General features: G+C 47.7%; 1 protein-coding gene across 1 annotated transcript; it reads left to right on the top strand.

Moving 5' to 3' along the window:
* The first annotated feature begins 14,946 nt into the window (after nucleotides 1-14,946).
* On the top strand, nucleotides 14,947-20,052 carry Six1 (SIX homeobox 1). Its single transcript, XM_032908736.1, has 2 exons — nucleotides 14,947-16,117; nucleotides 18,163-20,052. Exons 1-2 carry the CDS (start codon nucleotides 15,558-15,560, stop codon nucleotides 18,455-18,457), a joined length of 855 nt encoding a protein of 284 aa, XP_032764627.1. The 5' UTR covers nucleotides 14,947-15,557; the 3' UTR covers nucleotides 18,458-20,052.
* Nucleotides 20,053-24,746: the final 4,694 nt, after the last annotated feature.

The following is a 24,746-nucleotide window of genomic DNA, read 5'->3' as shown; positions in this document are numbered from 1 at the left end:
GCAACTACATGGTGACTCACAACCATCTGTAATGGGATCAGATGCCCTCTTCTGGTGTGTCTGAGGACAGCTACAGTGATTGAGATATATATATATATATATATATATATATATTAAATAAATCAAAAAATTTTTTAAAGTAGGTTTAAATGTATATATATAAGCCTACATGGTGGTATCACCCATAGCCCCAGGTATGATAAGACCAGCCTGGGCATCTGAAAGTGACTCTAACTCAAATGGAGGAGGTCAGAAGATGGCTCAGTAGGTAAGGTGCTTGTTACGTAAACCTGGGAACCCAGATTTAATCCCCAGAACACACATAAAGGTGGAGGAAGAGAAATGACTTTACAGTGTTGTCTTCTGACCTTTGCAAATGTACAGTGGCATGCACTGTGCACACGCACATCTACTATATAGTAGAATAATATACAGAAGGAAGGAAGGGAAAGGAGACAGAGGCAGGGGAGGTATATTGCACCTAAATTCTAGATTCTCTAGTTTTGATGAAAATACTAATGTTTCCCCTCTCTTATATTCTCCCAATCTTCCCCCACGCCACCCTTGTATATGAATGTGTTCCTTCTGGTGGGTGTATGTGAGGTCAGAGTCTGGCAACAGGTGTCTTCCCCTACAGGATTTCTCACCAGTTTGGGTACACTGTCTAGTAAGTAAATTCTAGGGGGTCGCCTATCTGTCTAGGGTGTCCCCAGCACTGGGGTTACACGTAAATGTGACAGCACCTGGCTTTCATGTAGATGTCAGAGATCTAAACTCGGTGTTTCATACCCTCCAGGCAAGCGTCTCACCCACAGAGCCACCTTCCCAGTCTGTTTTCTTGCTGTGCTCTCCCCCCACCCCCTTTTTTTGTTTGTTTGTTTGTTGCTAAGATAAGGATTGAACTCACGGCCGTGTGCACACTAAGCAAGTTCTCTGATAATGAACTATACCCCAGACTCCCTTTCTTCTTTTATGGAGAAGAATCTGGGCTGCATCTCATTCAGAGTCACCAGGCTTCAGGCAGCGTTTGATCTGTTTTGGCTTCGGTTTACCCTTGAGATGGGCGTCACATAGGATGGTAAGGTAGTAAGTTTGTTCAACCCCAGCAGATGCCAAGAGAGCATTCAGTGAAAAGCACAAGGCAATTACCACTTTACAAACAGGAACCCAGGCAGCGTCAAAGACTGTGACTGCTGAAATACACTGTCTCCTGGGCAGCTGCTTTGGCTACTGTCCCCAATTAACTCACCAGAGACTCAAAAATAGAAGGCAGCCTCTGTTCTGCTATATAATAAACAGTTCTTTATTTGAAATGACAATATTTACTTTTCCTGTAGTGAGCTCGCAGCCTAGTAGGCAGTGGGCAAACAGTGGAATGCCTAAAATGGAAACTTGAAAGGGCAGTTTAGCTGGTGGGGTTTCACTCTGGCTTTCTAGTTCGCCACCAGGTAACTGGAGGAGCCTCTGATGCTCCTCTCACATCTTGTCTAATTTCTGTCGGCTCATAGGTGCACGTGACTTGCGGCCACTAAGCATATCTTCCTTGTCTTGGTGAATCTGGAAGTGTATAAGACAGATGTGGAGGAGGGAGCTCTATAATGTGGCGGTATATTTTATTACTTTACTTTATTATTTTATATGTGTTTTGATTGCATGGATGGCTTTGCACCACTTGCATGCCTGGTGCCTGAGGAGGTCAAAGGAAGACATCGGATCACCTAGAACTGGAATTACAGGTGATCATAAGCCAACAAAGGGTTTCTGGGAAATGAGCTAGGGACCTCTGCAAAAGCATCTGAGACTCTTGATCACTGAGCCATCTCTCTAGCTGCCATGGTAGTGTCCTAAACAGAATTACTTTTTTTTTTCAGGCTGGAGAGATGGCTCAGTGGTTAAGAGCACTGACTGCTCTTACAGAGGTCCTGAGTTCAATTCCCAGCAACCACATGGTGGCTCACAACCTTCTGTAATGAGATCTGATGCCCTCTTCTGGTGTGTCTGAGGACAGCCACAGTGTGCTCACATTTGTGGAATAAATAAATCTCTTTAAAAAAGATTTCCCTTTTCTCTCTTTCTTTTTTTCTTTTTTCTTTTGTGAGATTCTACTGAGTTGGTGGGTATCCCCCATCTTGGTGATGCAGACTTGTAACCCCTGCACAGGCCAGGGTGAGCAGAAAGATAATGAGTCCAGGGCAGACTGGGCTTCTTAGTAAGACCTTGTCTTTCTTTCTTTTTTTTTTTTTTTTAAGGCTTAATGGCTACTTCAGTGGTAGAATGCCTGCCTAGCATTTGAGAAGCCCTAGTGCCTATTTTCTGTAACACAAGCAAGCAGGCACACATACACACACACACATAAACGAAAAGTAACTTATTCATTTATTTCACACATTTCTGAGTAACAAACAAAGGGCTAGCACCCACAGTGTAGGTGACATCTAACTTCCTCACAGATCTTTTCTCTGACTCCTTAGCCAGGAGCTCTCTAGAGCATCTCTGTCTCTTGCTATGGAGAAGAAAGTCTAACAGAGTTATGCTCTGCAACGGGACTCAGGTACAATAGAGAGATGTGTTTTAAAAGGGGGAAAAAAGAAACTTTAGCAGAGGAACTCCTGCATGTCTTTAATCCCAGCACCTAGGAAGCAGAGGCAGGTCGATCTCTGTGAGTTCAAGGACATCCTGATCTACAGAGTGAGTTCCAGGACAGCCAAGGCTATATAATGAGACCGTGTTGCAAAAAAATCCAAAACCAAACCAAATTAAACAAAACAAAACAACAACAACCACCACCACCTTGGGCTTTTATGCTCACGGTTAGGAAAGGACACTCTGCACTGTTGCTTGGACCACGAGACTTGCTTAATGTATGTGACGGGTGCTCAGATTCTCCTCAGACACTTTTTGTCTCCTGTGGCCCCTGGTCTGCTATTAATTGTAGGAACTCAGCAGGAACAATGGCCTCTTTTCAGTTAGTTCTGTTGTGGTGCTGAGGATGTGGGTCTAAGCACATGCTAGGCAGCGCTCCCTCCGTCCCAAACTCCTCCAACCACAACCTGTGGAGGACAGCGACTGCCTAGAATAGTCATAGCTGCTCAATCTCTCATCTCCACAGAATTATCCCAAAACCCCATCTCTTCACCCAAAACCTAACCTCTCAATTCTCTTAAAAACAGTGTGAAAAGAAATTAATTTCTAGATTAGTAAAAATGTCGAAGTTTCCCTTTATTCTCCTTGAAAGGCCCTTCCTTTTGTTACGCTCTGATTTTAGGAGAATGATTTTTCCCCCTCTTATTGCTCCCCAGCCAGCTGTGTTAAAGTTGCCTGCAGGGTTTGCTCAAGTGAAGAGTCCAGGGCCCTCTTTAAACCTGATGAACCGGCCACCGGAGGGCTGGGTGGCCCCAGAATCCACACTTCCACAAGGGTCTCATTTGCCTTCTCAAAGTTTGGAAAGCATTGCCCTGTAAATTACCCTGCCCTCCATTTTATAGAACTTTCACTCATCTTTTTGCTCTTCAACAAGTCAAATAATAGTAAACAAGTCAAAAGTCAACCAGATCTTGTCAACGGTAAGTTCTCTATCGTGACCCTGTTTGTGAACTTCTCCGTGGGGCAGTCCATAGCCCTGTAATCGTCTCCTCCCACAGAGCATTTGCACGGGGCTTATTTTCTGATAGAATGGGAGAACTAAGCAGGCCAATTCTACTTCATGCTACTTCTTCCCCCCGCCCCCGGCAATTTAAAAACATTTATGAAATGTCTCAGATATCTTGGCCTTGTATTACAGAGTCTACCTTAAGAGGAAAACAGTTTTATAAGGATTCACTCTTTGTTGTTTTTGTTTTTAGTGCTAGGGACATGAGCATGCCAGGTAAACCCCACTTTAATCATTTATTTCTAAGTAGAAAACTGCTTTTTAAAAAACAAATCAATAAAAGGGAAGCCTGGGAGTGTAGTTCAGTGGTAGAGCAGTTGGGTAGCATTTGAGAGACCCTGGATTTAATCTCAGGATCACAACAAATGAACTGATATGATAGAAAGACTGGAATTCGTAGCACTTGTCCCCAAACTGCCATTCCATTATATCACCACGGGAAAATTGTACATACACACTGCCATGTCTTTGTTTTCTTAGACAGGGTCTCACTAGGTAGCCCAGGCTGGCCTCAGGCTCTTGAAGTTGCAGCCTTTGCTTCCCACATGCGAGGATTACAGACATGTGCTGCCGTGCTCAGTACTGCCCTGTGTCTGTAGTAGGGGTAATCACCCTCTGTAATAGACATACAACTCCCTTAGATCTGAGAGGACAGATGGGCTCGGGCTTGTAAAATGTGAAGGGTTCTTCAGTGAGGGATCCTAGAAGAGGAGAAAATTATTACTATTCCTTTTACAGGCCTTTAATGAGTTATCAACCTGTCATTGATTAATCTGTTGCTTGAAATAAATCACTCCTTGTTTTTTCAGGATTACTGGAGAAACATAAATTATCCTGGGAGGATTTTTTTTGGGGGGGGGAGGGAGGCAGACTTTAAGTTTTAATAAAGTTAAATAAAATGAGCAATGTCACCTCTCTCCAAAGCACATGCATGTGTGCCCATGTGTAACATGTCACGTGTGCATCCATCCATTCTTGTTGTTTTCTCCCTCCCTCCCCTCCCTCCTCTCTGACTATATATAGGGTGCATCTTTATTTTCAATTTTTATTGACTAGATTGATTGAGCTTACCAAACCATTTGGGTCATCAAAGCCTCAAGTGCTTTGGGCTAGCTAAAGTATCACGAAGTCCACTAGCTCATTAGCAGTAAACCCTAATGCAGGAGAGTGATTAGAAATGAATTATTTACTGGATGTCATGCTCGCTTGTGAAATCCCCCTGCTCATCTTTTGTTTCAGTTGCTATTATGCACAGCGCCCCTCTTTTGAAATTTTGCTTACTCGGCAGTAAGAATTTCTGAAGTTCTAAATAGTCATAAAGAAAGCCCCGAACCTCTCCACATGCTACAATCATTAAATTATTCACCAAGGAACAGCTCCTCATTGGCTCAGTTGGATGCTTAAAGACCACTTGAGTGCTTTGAATTGCAGAATGGAAGAAAGATTTCTGAGATACGGTAGTTGGCTATATTTGCTTGGAGTTGGTGACCTTCATTGTTGTCTCCTTTTTAAGGCTTATTTTGATAGTAAAATGGGTCAATTATTAGGGCAAGGAGGGAAATGCAGAGGAAACACCCAAAAATCTGGTACACCAGAGATAAATGGAAAAAAGGAATTGGCAGGTATGTAGAAAAAAAATCAGCCAGGGAGTCATCAACAGCATCTAAGCGCTGCAGATACAAGTGTCATTCAGAGAACCATTTCTGAAACTGGGTAAATTGAGAAATTATATTAAGAACACCCTTGCAGATTTTTATGACAGAAAGCTATTTTTATTCACCTTTACAATGGTTACAAAGAGGTCTGGGACTAGTTCAGTCGCCTGGCTTTGTCTGACTTCACTTCTTGAACAAATTTAAGGATTAAACACTCACAAATGTTCCTAATATCTTCTGAGGGAGGAAGTGGGATGTTAGCACTTCTGTTCAGTGCCATCAAGCCACCGCACCATCTGTCAGCTAGCCTTCGCTTTGCGTCCTGTGGAGGAATCAGTGTACTCTAATCGGAGCATCTCTGCCACTCCACATGGTAAAAATAAAATGAAATTTCAATAACTGGTGTAAGCCATTTTGAGAGTACTCAGAAGTTTTCAGGAATGAAAGCGTTCACATGACACAGAAGTTTTAAAGTTCAGTAAATCATGTAGCAGAAGTGAAAGCTAAATTACCCAGTCAGATGAGTAACCCTGTAGCCTACATGTCTGGATCTATGTATGTAGATGGATAGATATACCTCATTTCTCATGGGAAGTTAGATTTCTAAAAAAGCTATTACTCAGAATGGACAGTTTTATGATTGCATAAGAAGAAAGGGGCCAGATGACAGAGTTGTTATAAATATAGGAGGCCTTTTGGTGTCTTAACAGTTAAAAACATTAGGACTTAAATGAAGATGGAATGCCAAATCAGCCTAAAACTCAAACTTGAAAAAGAAAAAGGAAAAAAAAAAAAACCCCACAAACCTTAGGAAGAGGGTCTGAAGCATATGGACACCCACCCAGTAAGTGAGAGGGCAAAGGGAGCCCCAGACGTTAGCTTATTAAAGATGACCTTGCCCCTCTCTAAAATTTCAAAGCTGACGTTTCAAGTGCTGGGCAGACTGTGTGCCATATGTAACATGACCTCAGTCCCACTCTGCCTGAGCACTGATGGCGTCACTAATGAGAGGTGAAAGGTCCTTCTCTTGCAGCCTTTTCAGAAAGCCACCAACTAATGCCAGTGAAGTAAGGCTCCTCCTCCCCCCTTCCTTTCCCCCCTCCCTTGACTTCAAGACAATCACATTTTATACTCAGCCTCAAAAACATGTTTATTGCCAGTCGATTCGCTTATAGCCACAGTCAAATGGCAGGATGTGCATCGCATGCAGAAGAAAATATTTATTTTGAGTCAGAATGCAAAGGGATTAAGAGAACATTGTAGTAACCCTGCCTTTCATCTACGTTTTAAAAGGGAAATTTTCCAGAGGCATCCATTGAAGTTCTATTTTTTTAATAAAGAGTATCAAAGAGTCTTAGGCCAGGTGTGTGTTTACCTGAAGGGAGGCGAGAAAGGGAAGGCGTTATAGCTGGGGGAAAAAAAAAAAAAAAAAGATGTGTGCTGGAATCTGTTACCGGCAATTCTAGGAACCAGCCCCCACCCCCACCCGCATTACCCCTCCTTGTCCCTGCTGCTTGGGAACAAAATCGCCCTTTTCCAAGCGGGTTGTTATCATATTCATGGCACGGTCAATTTCCGTTTGCCAAGAAAATATTTAGTCTGATCAAAGAAATTAGAAAATCGGATGAATAGAAACAGACGTTCCCACAAGAGAAGCGTTTGTCAACGTGAAGAGTCAGGCAGACGGCGGCCCACCCAGTTACTGCTGGGAATTAGCTCTCCAACCAAAGGCGGAACTACAAGGCCACCTGGATTCCACTGGAGGGGCTACCGAAGAGTCAGGTCTCTTCAGGAAATTCAAATGGAGTTCGCAACTTGAGATGCTCCAGTTGAAGAGTGGAATGAAAACAACGGGTTCTGGTATCTATGCCCAAAGCAGGAGGTCCTTTACATCTACTCACCAAGAAGGACCTTTCAAGACAGCTCGCTGATGTGGGATCAGTCTGGCTCTGAGATCCTTCTGCTCTGCTTTGCTTGGCTTATTATGCTTATGGGAAGACAAGAACGCATTGTCCTTGGTAGGTGATAGAGAAGTTTGAGCATTGGGAACAAAGGGATAAGTTCTCAGTAAATAATTTTCATATTTCTGGATCTGGATGGAGAATGATTAATAGCTGAATTTTTGGATGTTTCTGATCTTTACCAGAGCGCCCAGCCAACTGCAGATGGAAACGTAGAGGGTTTTCCTTGTCTTCTTCGCTCTTCCTGGCAAGGAGCAAGCAAACTAGGTGAGACTGTTTGCTGATGTGCTTTGAGAAGTCGCGGTTCCCTGCTTGCAGGTCCCAAGACAACTAGGGCAGCCTTCACTAAGAAAAGGGGTCCGGATTGCTTGCTTGCCTAGAGCAAACTGGAGCACCTCTGGCCTTCAAAGTTCCTTACACCGACGCCTCCAGTTTGGAGGAGGGAAAAAGCTGGGGTGGGTGTGGAAAGGGCTATGCTGAAAGAAGGAGGAAAGGAAAGGCTAGAAGCCCAAACAAATCCCTCTAAGACCCCGGCGCTCAGGCTCCGTGACTCACAGCTAAGAATCTCCCCCCTACCCCCACCCAGATCCCTGCTCCTCCATCGCCGGGACCCGGTCCGCCCGGTTCCTTTTTTGTTTCGGCTCCAGCAGGCCGATGGCTGCTTTGCCAGGAAGACAGCGCCCTCTCTCCTCCGGCCTGGTCGGTCGGCCTGCATCCCCTCCCTGCTCGGCTGACCTTCCGGCGCCTCCCTCTGGTCCCCGCCCTCCCGCCCCAAGTCTCCTCCTTCCTCCAGCCCTTGCGGCGTTCCGCCCTTCTAATCGCCTATCAACCCTGGAGAGCGGCGGCCTAAAAGCCCGCCTGGGTCCGGGTCCCCGGGCCATCTGGCTAGAGCGCCCGATCCCTGCTCTGCACAACTGGGCGGAGCGGTCCCCGCACTGCGGCAGTGTCAGGGTCCCCGGTGAGGCCGGGTTCTGCGGTCCCCACGGGAACACTCGGAGTGCGCACCTAACTGAGCGCCTGATCTGGGACCCAGTCTGCACGCGGATAGGTGGAGGTGGAGGCTAAACTTGGGGTGGAAGATGGGGGAATTAAAAAAAAAAATCATGCAGCCTTCTTCCTAGTCCTAAACGTGTCCCTCGAGGTTCACTGGCTTCCGGCAGCCTTACCCCGCTGGTTTCCAGGAGGCCTTTGCCAAGAACTGTAACGGTATTGCAAAGTAGAAGCCCAGGAGAGTGGGTCAGACTCCCCGGAAGGCATGGGTGAATGGACACCTTCCCAGTTCTCTCGGCCTGCTGTTTCTTTCCCCACAGTTCAGAGGGCTGCAGACAAAAGCTGCGCGGCCCATTCACAAACAGAGGCAGCCCAACGCCGCCTGTGAAAACCCAACTCGGCTCTTGTAGGAATGGAGGAAAACAATAGCTAACAGGTTTCCTACAACGTGGGCATTCGTCCACAGAAGTCACAGGTCTAAAAAGATCCCACACCCTGGATGGAACTCTTGCTCCCTAGAGTGATAGAGAGAGTTCGCCTCGAGGTGACCTCTCTGTCGAACACAGGCGGCTCCCAGCAATGAACTAATTGAGTCACAAACCACTGGCCATTTCTAACAAAGCCATCTATCTCGGCAGCTCAGCGCCCAATTTGTCCGCAGCACTTTCTTCCGCAATTCAGAAGCATTACCCTGTTTTTAAAAAGTATCGCGGCAGGGACGTGGCAATTATCCTGGGCTCAGGTTACTCTAAATGGCTTTAGGCTGCGAAATGGAAGAACACGAATGCGGAGAACGTGTCGAGAGCCTGGGGGCTGAGCCTGGACAAGGGTTGGGGGAACAGATCGAGGAACTTTCGGCTCTCGAGAGGGAGACCCTGCACGGAGCTGTGGTTTTTGGCTCTGTCTTTCCACCAGTCAGAAAGAAGAGGTGTTTTTTGTTTTTGTTTTTCCCCTACAAGTTAAGGTCTTCCAGCGACGCACCCTCAGAGCTTGGGGGAAGAAAGACTAGTGTCCTGACACGACCAGGCCAAGCTGAGAGCAGCTTTTTGGGTCTCTAACAGTTTGAGAACTCTAGACACTACTAGGACTGAGGAGCAGAAAGAGAGGTCAAGGGTCTGAACTAGTATTGGAGAATCTGGTGTCTTCTGGAAAAACCACATTGAGAGTGGGGAGGAAGCGTAGGGAAGGGGAGCAGACTCCGAGAAGTGGGGAGCAGTAAAAGGCAGGCCTGGCAGGGGTGGGGTGTGGTGGGAGCGCGCTGCTAAGGTGAAACTCCGTAAAGTTGGAGGGGCCCAGAGACAGCCAGGCTTCTACACACCAGGGTGGGGCTGGGGGAGACAGTCTACAAGTCTTCATTTCAGTCCTCCAGGGTGAATCAGGCCTGGGCACTGACGCAGGAAAGAAAAGGGAACAGTAAGAGGCACTCGGTGCCTTTGCCCGGCGCAGACGTCTATTCATCCCTGCAGGCTGTGGCGGCCACACTGTGCGCGTGTCTTTCTCCTTCTGTTCAAACCAGCCCCCACATCTTGAAGTAATCAGTAGCTGAGGAGGGACTCGTCCCCCTGGCATCTCAGGTTAAAGAAAGAGGTCCAGGAAAATGTGGTAGAGCCATTACAAGAAATCCGAGCCGCAGTCATCAGGGACTCCAATTGCCATCGCATTAGGATTGATTAGAGACCAGCAGTACCGTAATGACCCGGAAAGAGGGGCAGCCGGGGATTATTAATATCAGAATGTGTGTGTGAGGGGGGGTGGGTAAACTGGGGAGGGAGACGTTTTAAGTTACTAGGATTTATATATAAGTACAGGCTTACCTGAGGAAACCGGATAGTCAGGGAATCACGCAAACAATAAATCTAATTGCATCTAAAATTTCACGAAGTCTGATTTTTGAGAGAGAGAGAGAGAGAGAGAGAGAGAGAGAGAGAGACTAAAAGATAGACTAACATTTAATTTAAAAAATAAACATGTAGATTTATAAATTGATTGTAAAGAACCAAGTGAAGAGATGGGGAGGAGTACAAACTGATTACTTTCCTTACAACTGGAACTTAAAAAAAAATCGGGGTCCCTAACCACCCTGGCTTTTTCTTTTAGGAATATGTTTGCATTTTCTCTATATACAGTTTTTGAAGTCTGTATACGTCTAATAAAGAGTTACAATTCGAGTAGCGGTACCCGGATAGTGGGTTTGGTTTTGTTTGTTCGAGATATGAATGATCAGGATCCCAAAGAGATGTGCAGAAGAAAGCGGTTTGTCTCCTTCCTTGGAGTATAAGCCAAAACAAATCAGCCCCTGATGGTCTGGGCTGAAACGCAGCTCACTGGATAATTAACTCCATCTTTCCAGTCCACCCTAACTGTTTATTTAGTGTCACCCCGCATTAGTATCACTGGCACTTTCCTCTGAACAGGAGGAGCTGCAGGCTTTCACCTCCCGAAAGGAAATTCTTCTCGCTTAGACAGATGGGATACTCAGGATGTACATTAGTTGAGAGAGAAGGAGGGAAAGTTGATTGAAAATCCAATGGAAGACAAGGACTCTCGGGAGTTTTCATTTTGTAAACTTGCTCCGACAATGTTTAAGGAGACATGGACCATGTGTTTTACAGGTTTAAGGACTGATTGTGACACCTCACTTTCCGGAAAGGTGATGGCCGCCTATTGTTGAATGGGATCTTCTGGTTCAGACTTGACCACTGGTGTCCCTGGGTTGAGCCTCACTCAGCGGTGTGCAGCTGAAGTAACAAGAAATAAGAGAGGAGGGGGGTGGGCGCTGGAGGAAAGGAAAAGGAGGAGACCAAAGGGACTAAGCAAGAGTAGGGAGTGAACGAAGGAGCGACAGACAACTCGGGTGCAGACAATATAAGCCACTTTGAGTAGCACGGAGAATGAGACCGAGGCACTCTGGGAGGCAGACGACAATACCTTCCAAAGGCAGGGGCCGAGCACCTCTGCTCTGCCCACTCACAGAGTTTTCAGTATGGGAAGGGGGGGGGGGACGGGATAGGGAGCTCAGATTGGTGGAAAACGGAGCTAGGATGCAAGTGTTTGGAGGTGTCCTATTTTATCTGCCCCTCTAAGTTTCTCGGGACCGTGAGCAGGTTGAGATGGCATTTTCGGGGCTGCACGCGTGGACAGAGCACATGGGTTTCAGGGTAGGACTCCAGCTGGTTCTGTTTGTCCAGGTGTGGGAGGGGGCGGCAGTCGGCTGCCGTCCTGGGCCAGCCGAGCCTTTTCGCACCACGGAAGCAGGAGCCTCTGTCCCCACGCTTCCCCGCGTCCAGGAGAAAGCCACTACCACCCCCTACTCCCATACATAAATACATCAGGACTACAGACAAATCCTCATTGTTCAGAAATAAGCCGTAGAGGCCGGACGGCTCCCCTCGGCGAGCAGAAGGAGGCAAAGAGGATGGGTGGGAGGGAGGGAGGGAGGCGGGGGCCGTGCGGATCCGGTGTCGCGTTGCAGATTCCCACTAAAGATAACGAAACGTGATCTATTTTTCAGAACAGCAAGTGGATGGGAAAGAACCTTGACAACACAAAACTCATTTACTAATGGACTGGTTTTGAGTTTCTCCTCTCTGGGTCCTCAAATCTCCCTTCCTGATCCCTCGGCCTATTCAGCCCTCGCAGGCAACGGCGTTCGGCACAGGGCAGGTGGGCGGCAGCTCCCGTGCTGTCGCCTAGGATCTAAACCGGGTTCTCAAGGACCCTGGGGATGAGCGGCTTCTGTCAAAGCAGAGGGAAAAGATGAATAATGTTGCCTCCGCTCGGGATCCGAGTCTCCATTACTGCCGCAGAGTGACGACACTAGTTTATGGAAGATGCCCTTGACTTCCAAATCTGTACGTAGGGTAGGAGCCCCAAGTCTTTCTTGATGGTAAAGGAACTCCAAGAAACCCGACTGGGAGCCTCAAGGCATCTTGCTTCAAGCCAGGAAAAGAGCAAGTAGGTCCCAGATACAGGGTTTTGATCCGAGGCCTATATCACCCTATGTTTTCCCTATATTGCTTAAGTGTACCTGCCATTCATTACCTGAATGGCAAAAGCATCCGGCGCTGAAATCAGACTTCAAGAGTGGGTTCAACCCACTAAGCACGAGTGGACTAGAGTTGTTGGGTTTCCTTTAAATTCCCGACCAGCTTTGCTTTTCGTGTGATTTGCATTGACAGCAAAGGTTTTATATTACAGAACAACTCAGACCTTTCTGTGAGCGATTTAAAATGGATCATTTGGTTTATGTGGTTTGTAAATTCATGTCATTTTACCTCTTTTAGTGGTTTTCAGTGAAAGGTTCCATTTTGGGAAACTTTAAATATCCAAGCCAATAATTATCATTTATAACAATTGGTTCCCTTAACCGAGGGATCCAAATAGCAGATAGGCTCCTTTGTACAAAGTGCATAGCACTTCTCCTTTTTAGTTAAGTGATCTATTGGATTAAATGGAATGAGGGGGAGGGGAGGGGAATACTAGCGTGTCCAGCCTCCTCCCCCCACCTCTGAGGAAAAAAAAATCCCATTTACCTCGCTGCTAGTTATCAGAGCACCTGCACCATTCCTCTTCCCACTTGCCACTCCTCTTCCCAACTGTCACCAGTGTCTGGTACAGTCCTGGTTCCTTTTGAACAGAGATAAGAAGAAGGGGGTTCTGGAGGATGCTGGGGAAATGGTGGTCTTACCATGCTATCGCTCTCCCGTTATCCTCTGTAAATGTATACCTGTACTTATCTGTGAGTTATACCTCCCTTCACTACAAAGACAGTTAATTACAAATTATATGCTGTACTCAACATACGGCTTGTCTTTTAAGAGATGTGACTGTGCTTATAACCCTCTCCCCATTTTAATTGTGCACAATTGTTCCAGACTTTAGGGTACTGATTTTGAGAGCCCGCATTAGTCCCCACTCTGGTCCTCACACAGCTGCCATGTCAATACGGACTGTTCCAAGCAGAGACATTCCTCTTGGCAGGACACTGCAGTTCCCCAAGACTTCATTTGAAACGTCATGTGCACTAAAATAAGACAGCGAAGGAAAATTACCAGGCACACAGCCTTGGGCTCAGCAGTGCCAGGCTTCCAGTTTAGAAAGTAAGTCATCAGGCATACCATGTGGCAGGAACTCTTTTGCAATGATAAACACCATTAAATGCATTTTATATATTAAAAAAAGCCCAAGCCTAAATGTAATGATGCATCAGCATCTGCTTCCATGGTTTAATTGCACGGGCTAGACGGAGTTTCAAGGAAGCAGAAAGCTTTGTGTGGGAGATCATCAGAGCAGAGGTTTTTCTGGCTCCTTACAATCTCTCAAGAGAAACAGTTCCGAGGTGGGAACCCTTTATGAGCTCGAGATGTGTGTTGCAGGGTGCGCTGGCCTGGGTGCATTATTTTAAAACCGTATAAATAATACAAAGGGAATCCCTTCTCTCACTTAGATCTCCAAATGCAAGCGAGTCCTTTGGCTGATGGAATCAAAACAGGGAAAGGAGGCAGGCAAGTTTGAAGAGCCCAGTGTTTGCTCCCTGCCATTCTCTAAGAGGCACTGAAATCAAAAGCATTTTTGAAGTGTACTTAAAATTCTGTTTTGAACTTATCTAATCAGAGATAAGTATAGCCATAAAATCTCACTCTCCCCCACCATTTGGCTTCCCTTATCTCCACACATTGTTCTTATCTGTTACTAGTCTTAGCTACTGACAATAGATTATCTTTGTTTAGAGAAGCTAATTGTTTTCAAAATCTTTTTTAATAATTGCTTTGGAACAAGGTGTGCAAATGAGGCTTAAGATAATTACAGCTTCATTTGTTTGCACAGTTTTACTAAGCATTCTCCCCACAGAAACAAAATAGCAGATGATGGAACTTAAATTGCAAGACACCTCTCATTGGCTGGCAGCAAAATAGGCCAGCATTGCAACACACACACACACACACACACACACACACACACACACACACTTTATTTAATCTTCTTGGAGCCACTGTGGTTCTAGCTTAGAGGGCAGTGTCCCTCTCAGAGCAGGGCAAGGATTATGTTACAGCCAGACAGTTATTGGAGCTGGGCGCAGTTTTATTTAATTTACACCCCATTCAGCGCCTTTTGCATGAGGTTCCCCAGTTTATTTTTTAATTTTTTTATTTTTTGCTAATGGCAAGTAAAGCTTTTCGGCATCCATCGGTGGCAGAGGTTGCATTGAAAAAAAATGCAACCGTGCAAATGGGGAAACTGAGTCCGGAAGTCTATGGACGTCAAGATACTAAATTGCAAATGAAGCCCGTGTGTCTCTATGCCAGACTGTGCCAGAGTCAACCCTTCTGATCACTCTTCTAGAGGCACTTAAGGGAGTGAGGGGATGTTGCCCAGATTAGAGTCTTGGGGTTAGGAAGAGAAAGAGTGTGTATATATGTGGGGAGTGGGGAGGGGGCGGCGGCTAAGTTTGGCTTTAGCTCCAGGAGCCAAACCTGGAAGAAGCCACTTGCTGAGTGCCCGAAGCACAGAACCCCAGTCTCCTCTTGTATTATTTATCTCATCCATAAGCTATTCATCAATCCATTACTTATTCATCTCAACGCTAAGGTAATTAAATATGAGCTCACCGGGAAAAGCCAAGACTGCAAGAGACAGGGATAAGAGTACGGTGAAGAGGGTCATTAGAACGTCTGCAGTCATTGATTTGTGATGAGAAGTGTGAGATTCCCCTTAGGTGACACCAAAGAGGGCGCCGCTTCGCTAGGTCCCGACTTGGTCACCACCTTCTTCAGCACCCTAGTTCCCTCCCCCTCCCGACCCCACCTCACTTCCCACCTCTCCAGGTCCTTCTCCTCCCACCACTCCTTATCCCAGGGCTCGGCAGCTTCGCCCTCCCCACGCGGGGCGGCACGGCGGCGCGGCTTTGCTGCCCGTCCGGGCGGCGCACAGGCTGGCCAGCTTCGGATAGGCGCCGCTCACAGCCAATCAGAGTGCCGGGGACTCTGCGCGCTTTAAGGCCGCTGCGGGGAGAACAGAAACCAAGTTCCCCGGCAACCAGCAGCATCCACCCGGCGGCAGGCAGGAGCCAGGGAGGCCCGGAAGGCTGTAGAGTGCGCCAGCCACTCGGAGTCTAGCGCACCCCTACTTCGTTTTCCTTCGCCTCCTACCCGCCAAGGTCCGACTGGTTTCTTCGCCGGCGCCAAGCCTAGGGAGGGGGTTAGGAGCAGCCGCGCCCCCCTCCCCGCGGCAGCCGCCCCCTGCTCTCCCAGCTCTGCTCGCTGCTGCGTGCGCCCGGGCCCGTGCGCCCCGGCAGCGCCAGCCATGTCGATGCTGCCGTCGTTTGGTTTTACTCAAGAGCAAGTGGCGTGCGTGTGCGAGGTTCTGCAGCAAGGAGGGAACCTGGAACGCCTGGGCAGGTTCTTGTGGTCGTTGCCCGCCTGCGATCACCTGCACAAGAACGAGAGCGTGCTCAAGGCCAAGGCGGTGGTCGCCTTCCACCGCGGCAACTTCCGCGAGCTCTACAAGATCCTGGAGAGCCACCAGTTCTCGCCTCACAACCACCCCAAATTGCAGCAGCTGTGGCTGAAAGCGCACTACGTGGAGGCCGAGAAACTTCGCGGCCGACCCCTGGGTGCCGTGGGCAAATATCGGGTGCGCCGAAAATTCCCGTTGCCGCGCACCATCTGGGATGGCGAAGAGACTAGCTACTGTTTTAAGGAGAAGTCTCGGGGCGTGCTGAGGGAGTGGTACGCGCACAACCCCTACCCCTCGCCGCGGGAGAAGCGGGAGCTGGCCGAGGCTACGGGCCTCACCACCACCCAGGTCAGCAACTGGTTTAAGAACCGGAGGCAAAGAGACCGGGCCGCCGAGGCCAAGGAAAGGTACGCGGCGTGCTTGCCCAGGCTCGGGTGACCCCAGGGATGAGACCATCCTTCGCTCCCTTCTGCCCCCCGCAGGCGTCGCCACCCGCTCCCTATCCGCCGCCACCGGACAGAGGTCCGTGGGGCGGCGCCCTGGTCTCGGCGGCGCTGCAGTAAAAGTTCATGAACTCTTGAAGTTGCCTGCAAGGGGCTGGGCCGCGTTTGCGTGGAGCACCCGCGCGTGGGTTTCTTTGGTGGGGAAGAGTGTCGGGAACTGTCGGCGCTGGGTTTGTTTCATGCCCCCCCTGGCCGGCTGTGGCGAAGAGAGGGGGTGGCCAGGGAGTTTGTAGATCAGAGGAAACGGGGTAGTGCTTGGTATCGCGAGGGAAGCGGTTCGGTGCGGCGGAAGGTCTCGAACCTCCGCCCTTTCTCTCCGGCTTGAAGCAGCTCTGAGTTGAATGCTCGGCCTCCAGTGCCTCCCGGCTCTTTGCTCGCTCTCTCCGGCTGGTCTATGGAGGAAAGTTCTGCTTCATTCTGTGCTAGTTGGACAAAGGGAGGAGTCTTGTAAAAAGAAATACTCTGGAAAGGGAGCTCTAGGGGTGTCGCTCCTTGGTGTCCTATAAGAGGGTCCAAGCCTGGAGAAGACTGCCGCCTGCCGCGCTCCCTCGTGCGTGGCCGAGTTGCTTTCGCTGGCCCCCGCCGCCCCCGCTGTGAGCGAGAAGGGCTCCAGTCGTTGGCTCTCCTCGTCTGGGAGCTCGGAAGCAAAGCTTTAAAAAAAAAAGAAAGAAAGAAAAAGAAAAAAAAAGAAAGAAAGGGGAAAAAGTCTCCCGCCTCCCCCTCTTCCCCTCCTGGCGCAGACGCCGCGGCTGCGCGGCCCGGGAGGCTCGCAGAGAAGCTTCTGGCCGAGGTTTGGAGGCGCACCGGGCGGGCGGCGGCGGGCGTAGCGCGGGGCGGAAAGGTTGGGGAGCCAGGCGCAGGGACCCGCTGTGCTCGCCTTTGTTCACTGGCAGCCTGGAGGCCGAAGATCTGGCTTCCAAGTTCCCCTCTGGGTGGAGAAACCACAAGTCTGCCTAAATTCCGCGGAAAGAAGCTTTCCGAAAGAGAGGGAGAGAGAGACGGTGCTGGGAAGGGAGTGTGCAGGCGGGCAGGCGCTAGGCGCGGGGTGGCTGCCGGCGCTGGAAAGGAGGAAGAGCGAGTAATTCTGAAGTTGACTGGGACCGGGTGTGGGGACTGACACTCGGTCGCGCGGGGTCTGCGGGCGCCCAGCCGGGGCGGAGCAGCGAAGTTTGCCCGGCTGAGAAAGGGTGGGAGGTTCTGGATTGTGGGAGAGCAGCTCGAGAGGGGAGCAGGAGGGGCTGAGAAATGAACTAGGAGCAACGAAACAGAGATTTCTCAGTTCCAGCTACCCTCTAGTTTACAAAACGGCTGGTCCCCGAAGCCAAGCGAGGGCCCACTCCCGGATGAAACCCGAGAGACTGGCTAAGCTCCCTGTGTTTACTCAGGTCACTGGGCCGCTCTAGGCACGACTTCCCGTGACCTGTCCTAGGTCTCTAGAACCCCAGTCTCCGTGCAGGGGCAGGGAAACTGGTCATCTAATTGTTTCCTCAGATGGAGGCAGGCAATTGACTGGGGTCACAGCAAGCATTTGTGTATTGGGCACTTTGTCTCCTGATCACTTCTTTATCGCAACAACCATTTGTCGGAAGGCTTCCAAACAGTTACTTGGAAGTATGGGGCTGGTTAGTAGGTACATAAACATAGCTGCTTGAACAAAATTAAAAACACATTTTTTTTTGCTCATTTTAAATAAACCTGGCTCATCCGACTTTGAGAGGTTCAAAAGAGAAAAGGGAGCTATCTCCAAGAAGCAGCCCCCCCCATTTCTTTAGTCCGCCTCTTCACCTCCCCCATGACCCTTGGGGCTGGGTGGGGGGGCAGAGCTCCTCCGTTTGGGTTGGTGACAGATTGCACAACGGCCCTTTCCTCCTTCCAACCCCCCTTCCTTCATCTCACACTTTTTTTTTTAACTTCTTTTTAACCATATGGCGTTGTCCTCTATTTCTCAGGGAGAACACCGAAAACAATAACTCCTCCTCCAACAAGCAGAATCAACTCTCTCCTCTGGAAGGGGGCAAGCCTCTCATGTCCAGCTCAGAAGAGGAATTCTCACCTCCCCAAAGTCCAGACCAGAACTCGGTCCTCCTGCTCCAGAGCAATATGGGCCATGCCAGGAGCTCAAACTATTCTCTTCCAGGCCTAACGGCCTCACAGCCCAGCCACGGCCTGCAGGCTCATCAGCATCAGCTCCAGGACTCTCTGCTGGGCCCGCTCACCTCCAGTCTGGTGGACTTGGGTTCCTAAGTGGGGGAGATACTGGGGCCTTGAAGGGATGACCGGAGCAGCAACCAACCGCAGCATCTAGGGACACTTGTACATAGAAGCCAGGGACAATTCTGCAGCTTGATTCTGGGGTTCTTTGCACAGAAAGGAACCACAGGCTTTCACAATTGTCTTTTTAAAAATTACAACCGACAGTGATCTCAGTTGAGCCTACTCTCCCTCTTCTCTTCGGCTCTTAATACCCTCGCATTTCCCCTCTCACTAAAAGGTCAGGAAACAACAAAAACACCCAGGCTTGGTTCTGGGCAACCCAGGTATCCTTTTCAGTAGTCCCTTCTTCCACCTCTTCTTCCTCCTCTCCCTCCTCCTCCTCCTCTTCGTCTTTTAATGAACAGAAATTACAAATCAACTGGATTTTAATTATTTTCTTTTAATTTATTTATGGAGAAACGGTTTAGGGAAGAGGAAAAGGAAATGAAGAGAGAGAGAGAGAGAGAGAGACATATCAAAATAATGAAAACAAGAAATCTCCAGTCTGAGAGGAACTGGCTGCCTTCTTAAGATGAATAGGAAAAATATAATCATAACGGTTTTTTGATGGGAAGATTAAGTTTACATTTTTCATATTTAGTGTTAAATAATTTTATGTAGGTTAAAATAAAAGAGCAGTATTAGTGAGGGAAACAAGTGCCTAAATGTCTTCATGCTCTCTATGTGAGGCGGTTAGAGTAGAAGCGATGTTAGTAACGCAACGAACTATTTTTGTCAATTTTAATGGGGGTTTTGGTGATTGTTTTCTTGTTTTGTTTTTTTTTATGACAAACTCCAAATGTGTACCAATGGGGGGAGGGGAGGGAACCACTTTCCTAAATGTCATCACTTCTTCCTCAGAAACTTTCCTACCTGTAGGCTGCCTCTGTCTACTCCTAGATTCTACATGCCAGAGGGTGCCAACCAACCTGGCAACCTGGTATTTGTTACTAAAACGGCATGTGTTTTTAGGTTTCATTTCTATTGTACCTAAACCAGTCTAAATTAAAACTCAGTAGACCAGCAGGAGTTTGATTCTGTTTCTGAAAGGTGAGTTATGTATTGCTGTCATTGGGCCTATTTAAAAACAAGTTTTCTTGCTTTCTTAGTGGTAGTCATGAATTGCAGGGTATTTTTGAAGTCTATCACCTGAAGCCAAGAATAGTGGCTAGGTTAATGCTATGACGAAAGAAAAGAAATTTAGCCTTGGGTATTTATTTATTTTTTTTGTTATTTAGAAATGCAGTCTTGTTTACCACTGTTTCTTCTCCGCAGCCTTCGTATGTTGGCTCAGCTCTCTTGTGTTAGCAACTTATGAAAAGACTGTGAAAGCAAACGTAATTTATCTGGTTTTTTTTTTAAAGGGAACTCGAACCAGAATTTAAAATTATGAATTGATTTGTACAAATAAAAAAGCAGGCCATCGGAAACTCTTTTGTCAGATAGTGTCCAGGAAAACAAATCCCAGTACTCGTGAAGGCTCCATGTTCTTTTTGCCTGGGGCAAAATGATGTATCTTCTGTATTTAGCTTTTAAGACTAGTGAAACAAATGGCATTATTTATTAAAATTCTACTCAGGATAACAGGATTGGCTTGTTCGTGCTTTGTAAAATATTGTTCCCCAGGGAGAGTTTTTTTTTTCTGACATGACAGTTTCATAATTTTGATTTTTCCTCATCTATAAGTGTCAATATTAATATATTTCTTTCTTACCTTTCCCTATTGTTCTTGACCTGAGTAGAATGGTGTGTGTGTGTGTGTGTGTGTGTGTGTGTGTGTGTGAAATTAAAGCTCCCTTATAATGAGTTTTTTTTAAATTGTCGGATTGTTTTAAGTTCAAAAGAGAAATGGTCACTGTGCTTTTAAGCATAGTCACTTTTACTTATAAAGTCATTTTCCCTTGGTGATGGACAGATGTGCACACAGAGACCATCATTTGGGCTGGGAGCTCCGGGTCCCATTCTCCCTTGTTAGTGTTTTGGATCATTAAGTCGGTGTTTATTTAAGTCACTAGGGTGTTTATTCTCCGCGTCTTGGGCCACGGAGAAATGCCACCCTCTGCAGGAGGGGCTCTCACAGGGAATCTCCACACATTCTTTACATTCACTCCCCAAAACAAACACCCGGCACAAAGATAGCTTTCAGTGACCCTGACAGGCTTCAAAAGAGACCGCGGAAATCTCTCTGGAAAATAAGGAAGGGCCAATTACTTTAATTTCTTACATGCCCTCGCTTCCTACTCTGACTACCCCCCACTCTTGCAGCTCCTCTTGGCAGAATTTTAGAGTCCTGGAAGTTCTGTCTCCTAGGGCGCGCCGGCCCACTTCCGGCTCGCTTGGTTGGTGGATCTTGGAAAAGTCTGCAGGTCTGGCTAGCAGCTAAGACGGCCGGTCCTGTAAAAGCCCCCGTGATTACTGCTTGTAAACTCGTTAAAAGGACAGTTTTCTGTCATAGCCATAAACTCTTTGTAAAATCCCTGGCACCCGATCCAGAATGTGCATATTCCAGATGTGTTTAATAAGAAATTGCAGTCTGCGTCTCTCTGCCGTTCTCCGCTCAGTCTGGCTAAGAGCGGGACAAGCGGGAGGAGGTGAGAAAGCTGAATATTGCTCTTAGTTTTCCTGGCAATCATTTTTTAGAGAAATCATTAGGGGGAAACTAACCATATTTCTCCCCCCCTCGAGGAAATCTGCGAGAACCGGCTTTTGAGGGGTCAATTTATCTTCTCAGAGTCAAAGTTTAACTAAATCTAGAGCCACTTTTCGTTTCTCCTCCACAGATTTCATAGCGATAGCCAAAAATAATGAGCAGGCTGTTATAAATAAAATGGTTTCAGGATGAAACTTCACAGCATCTGCCAAGTGAGGAAAAAAAAAAGCAATAGAAACAAAATAAAACAACAAAAACACCCCTCCAAATCGAATGATGTTTTCTAAAATGTCTTTAATCTCAATATAAGGTCTCTAGGATCCGGCTTTCTTCTCTCTCTGACCGTCCTTGGCTGAGAAAGAAGCTTCCTAAGGATTTGGAGGACAAGGGGTTTGGCCAGCAGTTCCTGAGTCTTTGGCTTAGTAGATAATAGGGATTCAAGAACTTGGATTCAAGACTACCGGAGCTGGTAGCAGGAGGTATTAAACCTTTCTAGGCAAGGACAGCCTGGTCTTCATTTGGAGATGGGGTAGAAGCTCCCAGTGGAACCGCATTGGTGGGCTAGCTCCAAGGGCCAGGCACCGCACCCCTGCGCAGCGGCTCTCCGGCTGTACAACGTCCGCTTGCAGTAGCCGCTTTTGTAGAGGCCTCCCACGCATGAAGGTCTTTCGCTGAGACCACCGGCAAGACTCCAGACCCAGGGTCCAGAGGCTTCTTCTGCTGCAGAGAACTGGGAGAGCATCTGTTATCTGCCTGCTCCGGAGGCTGTTGATGCCACTCTGCACTGAGAAGAAAAGAGCGGCCCTGGAGCAGGGAGACAGTCTCTGTTCCCTGTGGATTCCAAAGAGAATCGCACCTGTCTCAGGACCCTGATCCTATGGCAGCTCCAGGCGCAGGGGCTGGAGGACCCCTGCGAAGTCCCGGGGAGCAGAGGAGACCAGGCTGACCTCAAGAGAGCAGAGGAGGCCTTGGACTGGGCCTCGTGGGACACTGCAGTTGTCGTCCTGGGCGTCCCGGGACTCTCCCAGACTCAAGGCTCGGCCTCCCTGATGAGTTCCTAGCTCACGCGAGTGGCACAGGACGCTCCACGGCAGGGTGACACCCGGCCTTGAAGTGGGGTAGATCCCCTGGCTGCAAGAGGATCCCAGCGCGAGTTTCAGCGTCATCGGGCTTCTACACCACGCCCTCGACAGTCCGCTCGGGTCCGTGCAGCCTGGGCCCGGCGGCCGGTTCCCCCCACGCCGCTCTTCCCACTAGACTGGAACCTTGACTTCGGTTCTGTGACTTTAACGCCTTATCGAGCGCTGGCCAAGCAGTGCATATCAGGGAGCTGGCCTATTTAGCAGTTAGTCACCAACTCTGCGGCTGGGGAGAGGTACCCTGGCTTCTAAAGTATTTCTTTTAGGGCAGAGTCGTCGCTGCTTTGCTTCTACAGTGTGGTCGGGTGGCTCCCGGAGGCAGCTCCCTCTTCCCTATGTCCAGTCCGGGATCCAGTCGAAAGGCACCAGCCCAGGGGCACAGCATTCTTGGTTCTGGCGGTTGAAGTACACAATCTAGCCAGATTTTATAGAAGTGGGTGATATTGACAGGCACAGGTGGGGTGTTCCTTTTCCAAAGCCTTCTCCCAGAAGGCTCTCAAACTTTCTAGACCACCCCCTCCAAAGGTCCAAAGCCAGAGGAACTAGTGTTGGTGGCCACTATGTCTCCGGAGATTTCGCACTGAGGGTACTCGAGGACTTCGTTTCATAGGCTGCCGGCTTGCCACTAAAGAAAGGACTTCTGAGCACTTCAGGCTCTGCTCTGAATGGGTCTTTAAACACTACCTGGAAATGTCTCTAAGAGGAATGGGCTAGAAAAAGTATGAGTGAACCAGCCAGGGACAAATACTATCAAAATTATGTCCGAAGTGCTGGCTATTCTTTTATTCAGAAAAAAAGAAAAAAGAAAAAAGAAAAACAAAACAAAAACAAAAACACTGCTGCTCTGGAGGGGTCTCATTTTCTTGTGTGTGTACACACACACACACACACACACACACACACACACACACACACACACACACAACTTCATTCCAGCTGATGAAATTGGAAACCTGTTCTCCTACTGAGGATGACAATCAGGGTTTTAGACGCTGTATTCCTCTCAGACAGCGAGAAACAACACTGCAGTAGCATTTAAAAACAAAGAAAAGGAGACTGCTAGGGGCGCGTGGAAAGCCGCCTGTTCTCCAAGTCGGGCCTCAGATCTTCTCCTTTTAACTTGTTAATGGAGAGCCCAGACCCGGGTTCTCAGCAGGTGAGTACTGCTTTCAGATAAGTACTCACTATTCTCCATTACTGCAAAGCGGAAAATAGTCTCCACGACCAAACAGAACAAGGTAGGAAAGAAACCAAAAGCCAAACATCAACACCAAGTCTTAGTGAAAAGCGGAAATAGGTTAGTTTTAGATTTTACATATGTGTAAAATCTATATGTGCCTGAAGTGGCCACTCAATTGTAATTAAAATGTGGCTGAAAGCCACTGAGGTTCTTTCTGTTAGCGTTAGCGGTTGCCATCAAAAGAAAAATGGAGAGATTCTTTTCTGTATCTTTACTTTGTACAATACACTCTAAAAATATATGCCACCTGCATTCACCTGGTCCTCTTTCTGCCCTTCCCTCAAAGTTAAAACAAACATACTCTCTGAGGCTGCCACAGGTAGACTCAAACTGGAACATGGGTGGACTGATGGTCAAATTTACTTTAATATGCCACGTAAATTGGTTTAATTTGGGACTTTAAATGGACTATGACTTTTAAAATGCCATGACTCATTCATAATAGAAACAACTTCTGAGGGGGAAGTGGGGGATTGATGGTGACTTCAGGATTTGACCTGCTGTGTCCTGTAGAATTTAAGTAAGAGTCCCAGACTATACATTTTTATTGACACGTTAAGCGTCTTGAGATTCATAAAGAATACATCTCATGGAGAGAGTCAATGTCCTTGATAATCTACATGTCCCAGGCAGCATACCTGTGAGGTTGACTTTTTTTAGGTGTACTTTTATTGACATTAAGTATTTTACAAACTCCACTGCCCCCCCTTTTTCCCCTTTGCCCTCAGGCAAGGCTTTCCCTGCTTTGCGAAAATTTCCAATTTGACTCTAAAATCATCCAAGTGGTTTAAATACCAGGGGAGAGACAATGGGGTTGTGACCCCTGTCTCACCCAAGAACAGAACAAAACAAGCCAACAGAAGTATGACATCGGTTGGTTTGGCACTGACACAAATATTATGTTACTGTAAGCATCTGTATGTGGTGATGCTCCCCTTAGCTTGTGCTGCTTCTTGTGTGTGGTAGTGGTGGGGACTGGTATGGGATGGAGGGGAACAGAAGCTTACAGCGTTGGTAGAGGACACTCATTTTGACCAAATCCCCTGTGATATTCTGTTTGCAAAGTTAATTGGAACCTCTTAAGATATGAGCCTAGTTAGCACAAGGAAGACAGAACTAGGGCTGAATTTAGAATGCTTTAAAGGTGGAAGTAGGCAGTCTTTTTTTTTTTTTTTAGGTTGAGCGACATAGAGTGTCAGCACATGTTAGCGTCTATGTGGTTAAAGGAACATTTAAACAATTGGACCCTTG

The sequence above is a fragment of the Rattus rattus genome, chromosome 7 (assembly GCF_011064425.1).
Source record: "Rattus rattus isolate New Zealand chromosome 7, Rrattus_CSIRO_v1, whole genome shotgun sequence".
NCBI lineage: Eukaryota > Metazoa > Chordata > Mammalia > Rodentia > Muridae > Rattus > Rattus rattus.
The sequence above is the reverse complement of the archived record's forward strand: the minus strand, read 5'-3'. Positions and strand labels throughout refer to the sequence as shown.

Bases quoted from the DNA above. Each gene is read 5' to 3' on its own strand.
- Six1 (XM_032908736.1), top strand. From the start codon at position 15,558: ATGTCGATGCTGCCGTCGTTTGGTTTTACTCAAGAGCAAGTGGCGTGC. The intron at 16,118-18,162 runs GTACGCGGCGTG...TCTATTTCTCAG, and splicing joins GCCGCCGAGGCCAAGGAAAG to GGAGAACACCGAAAACAATA.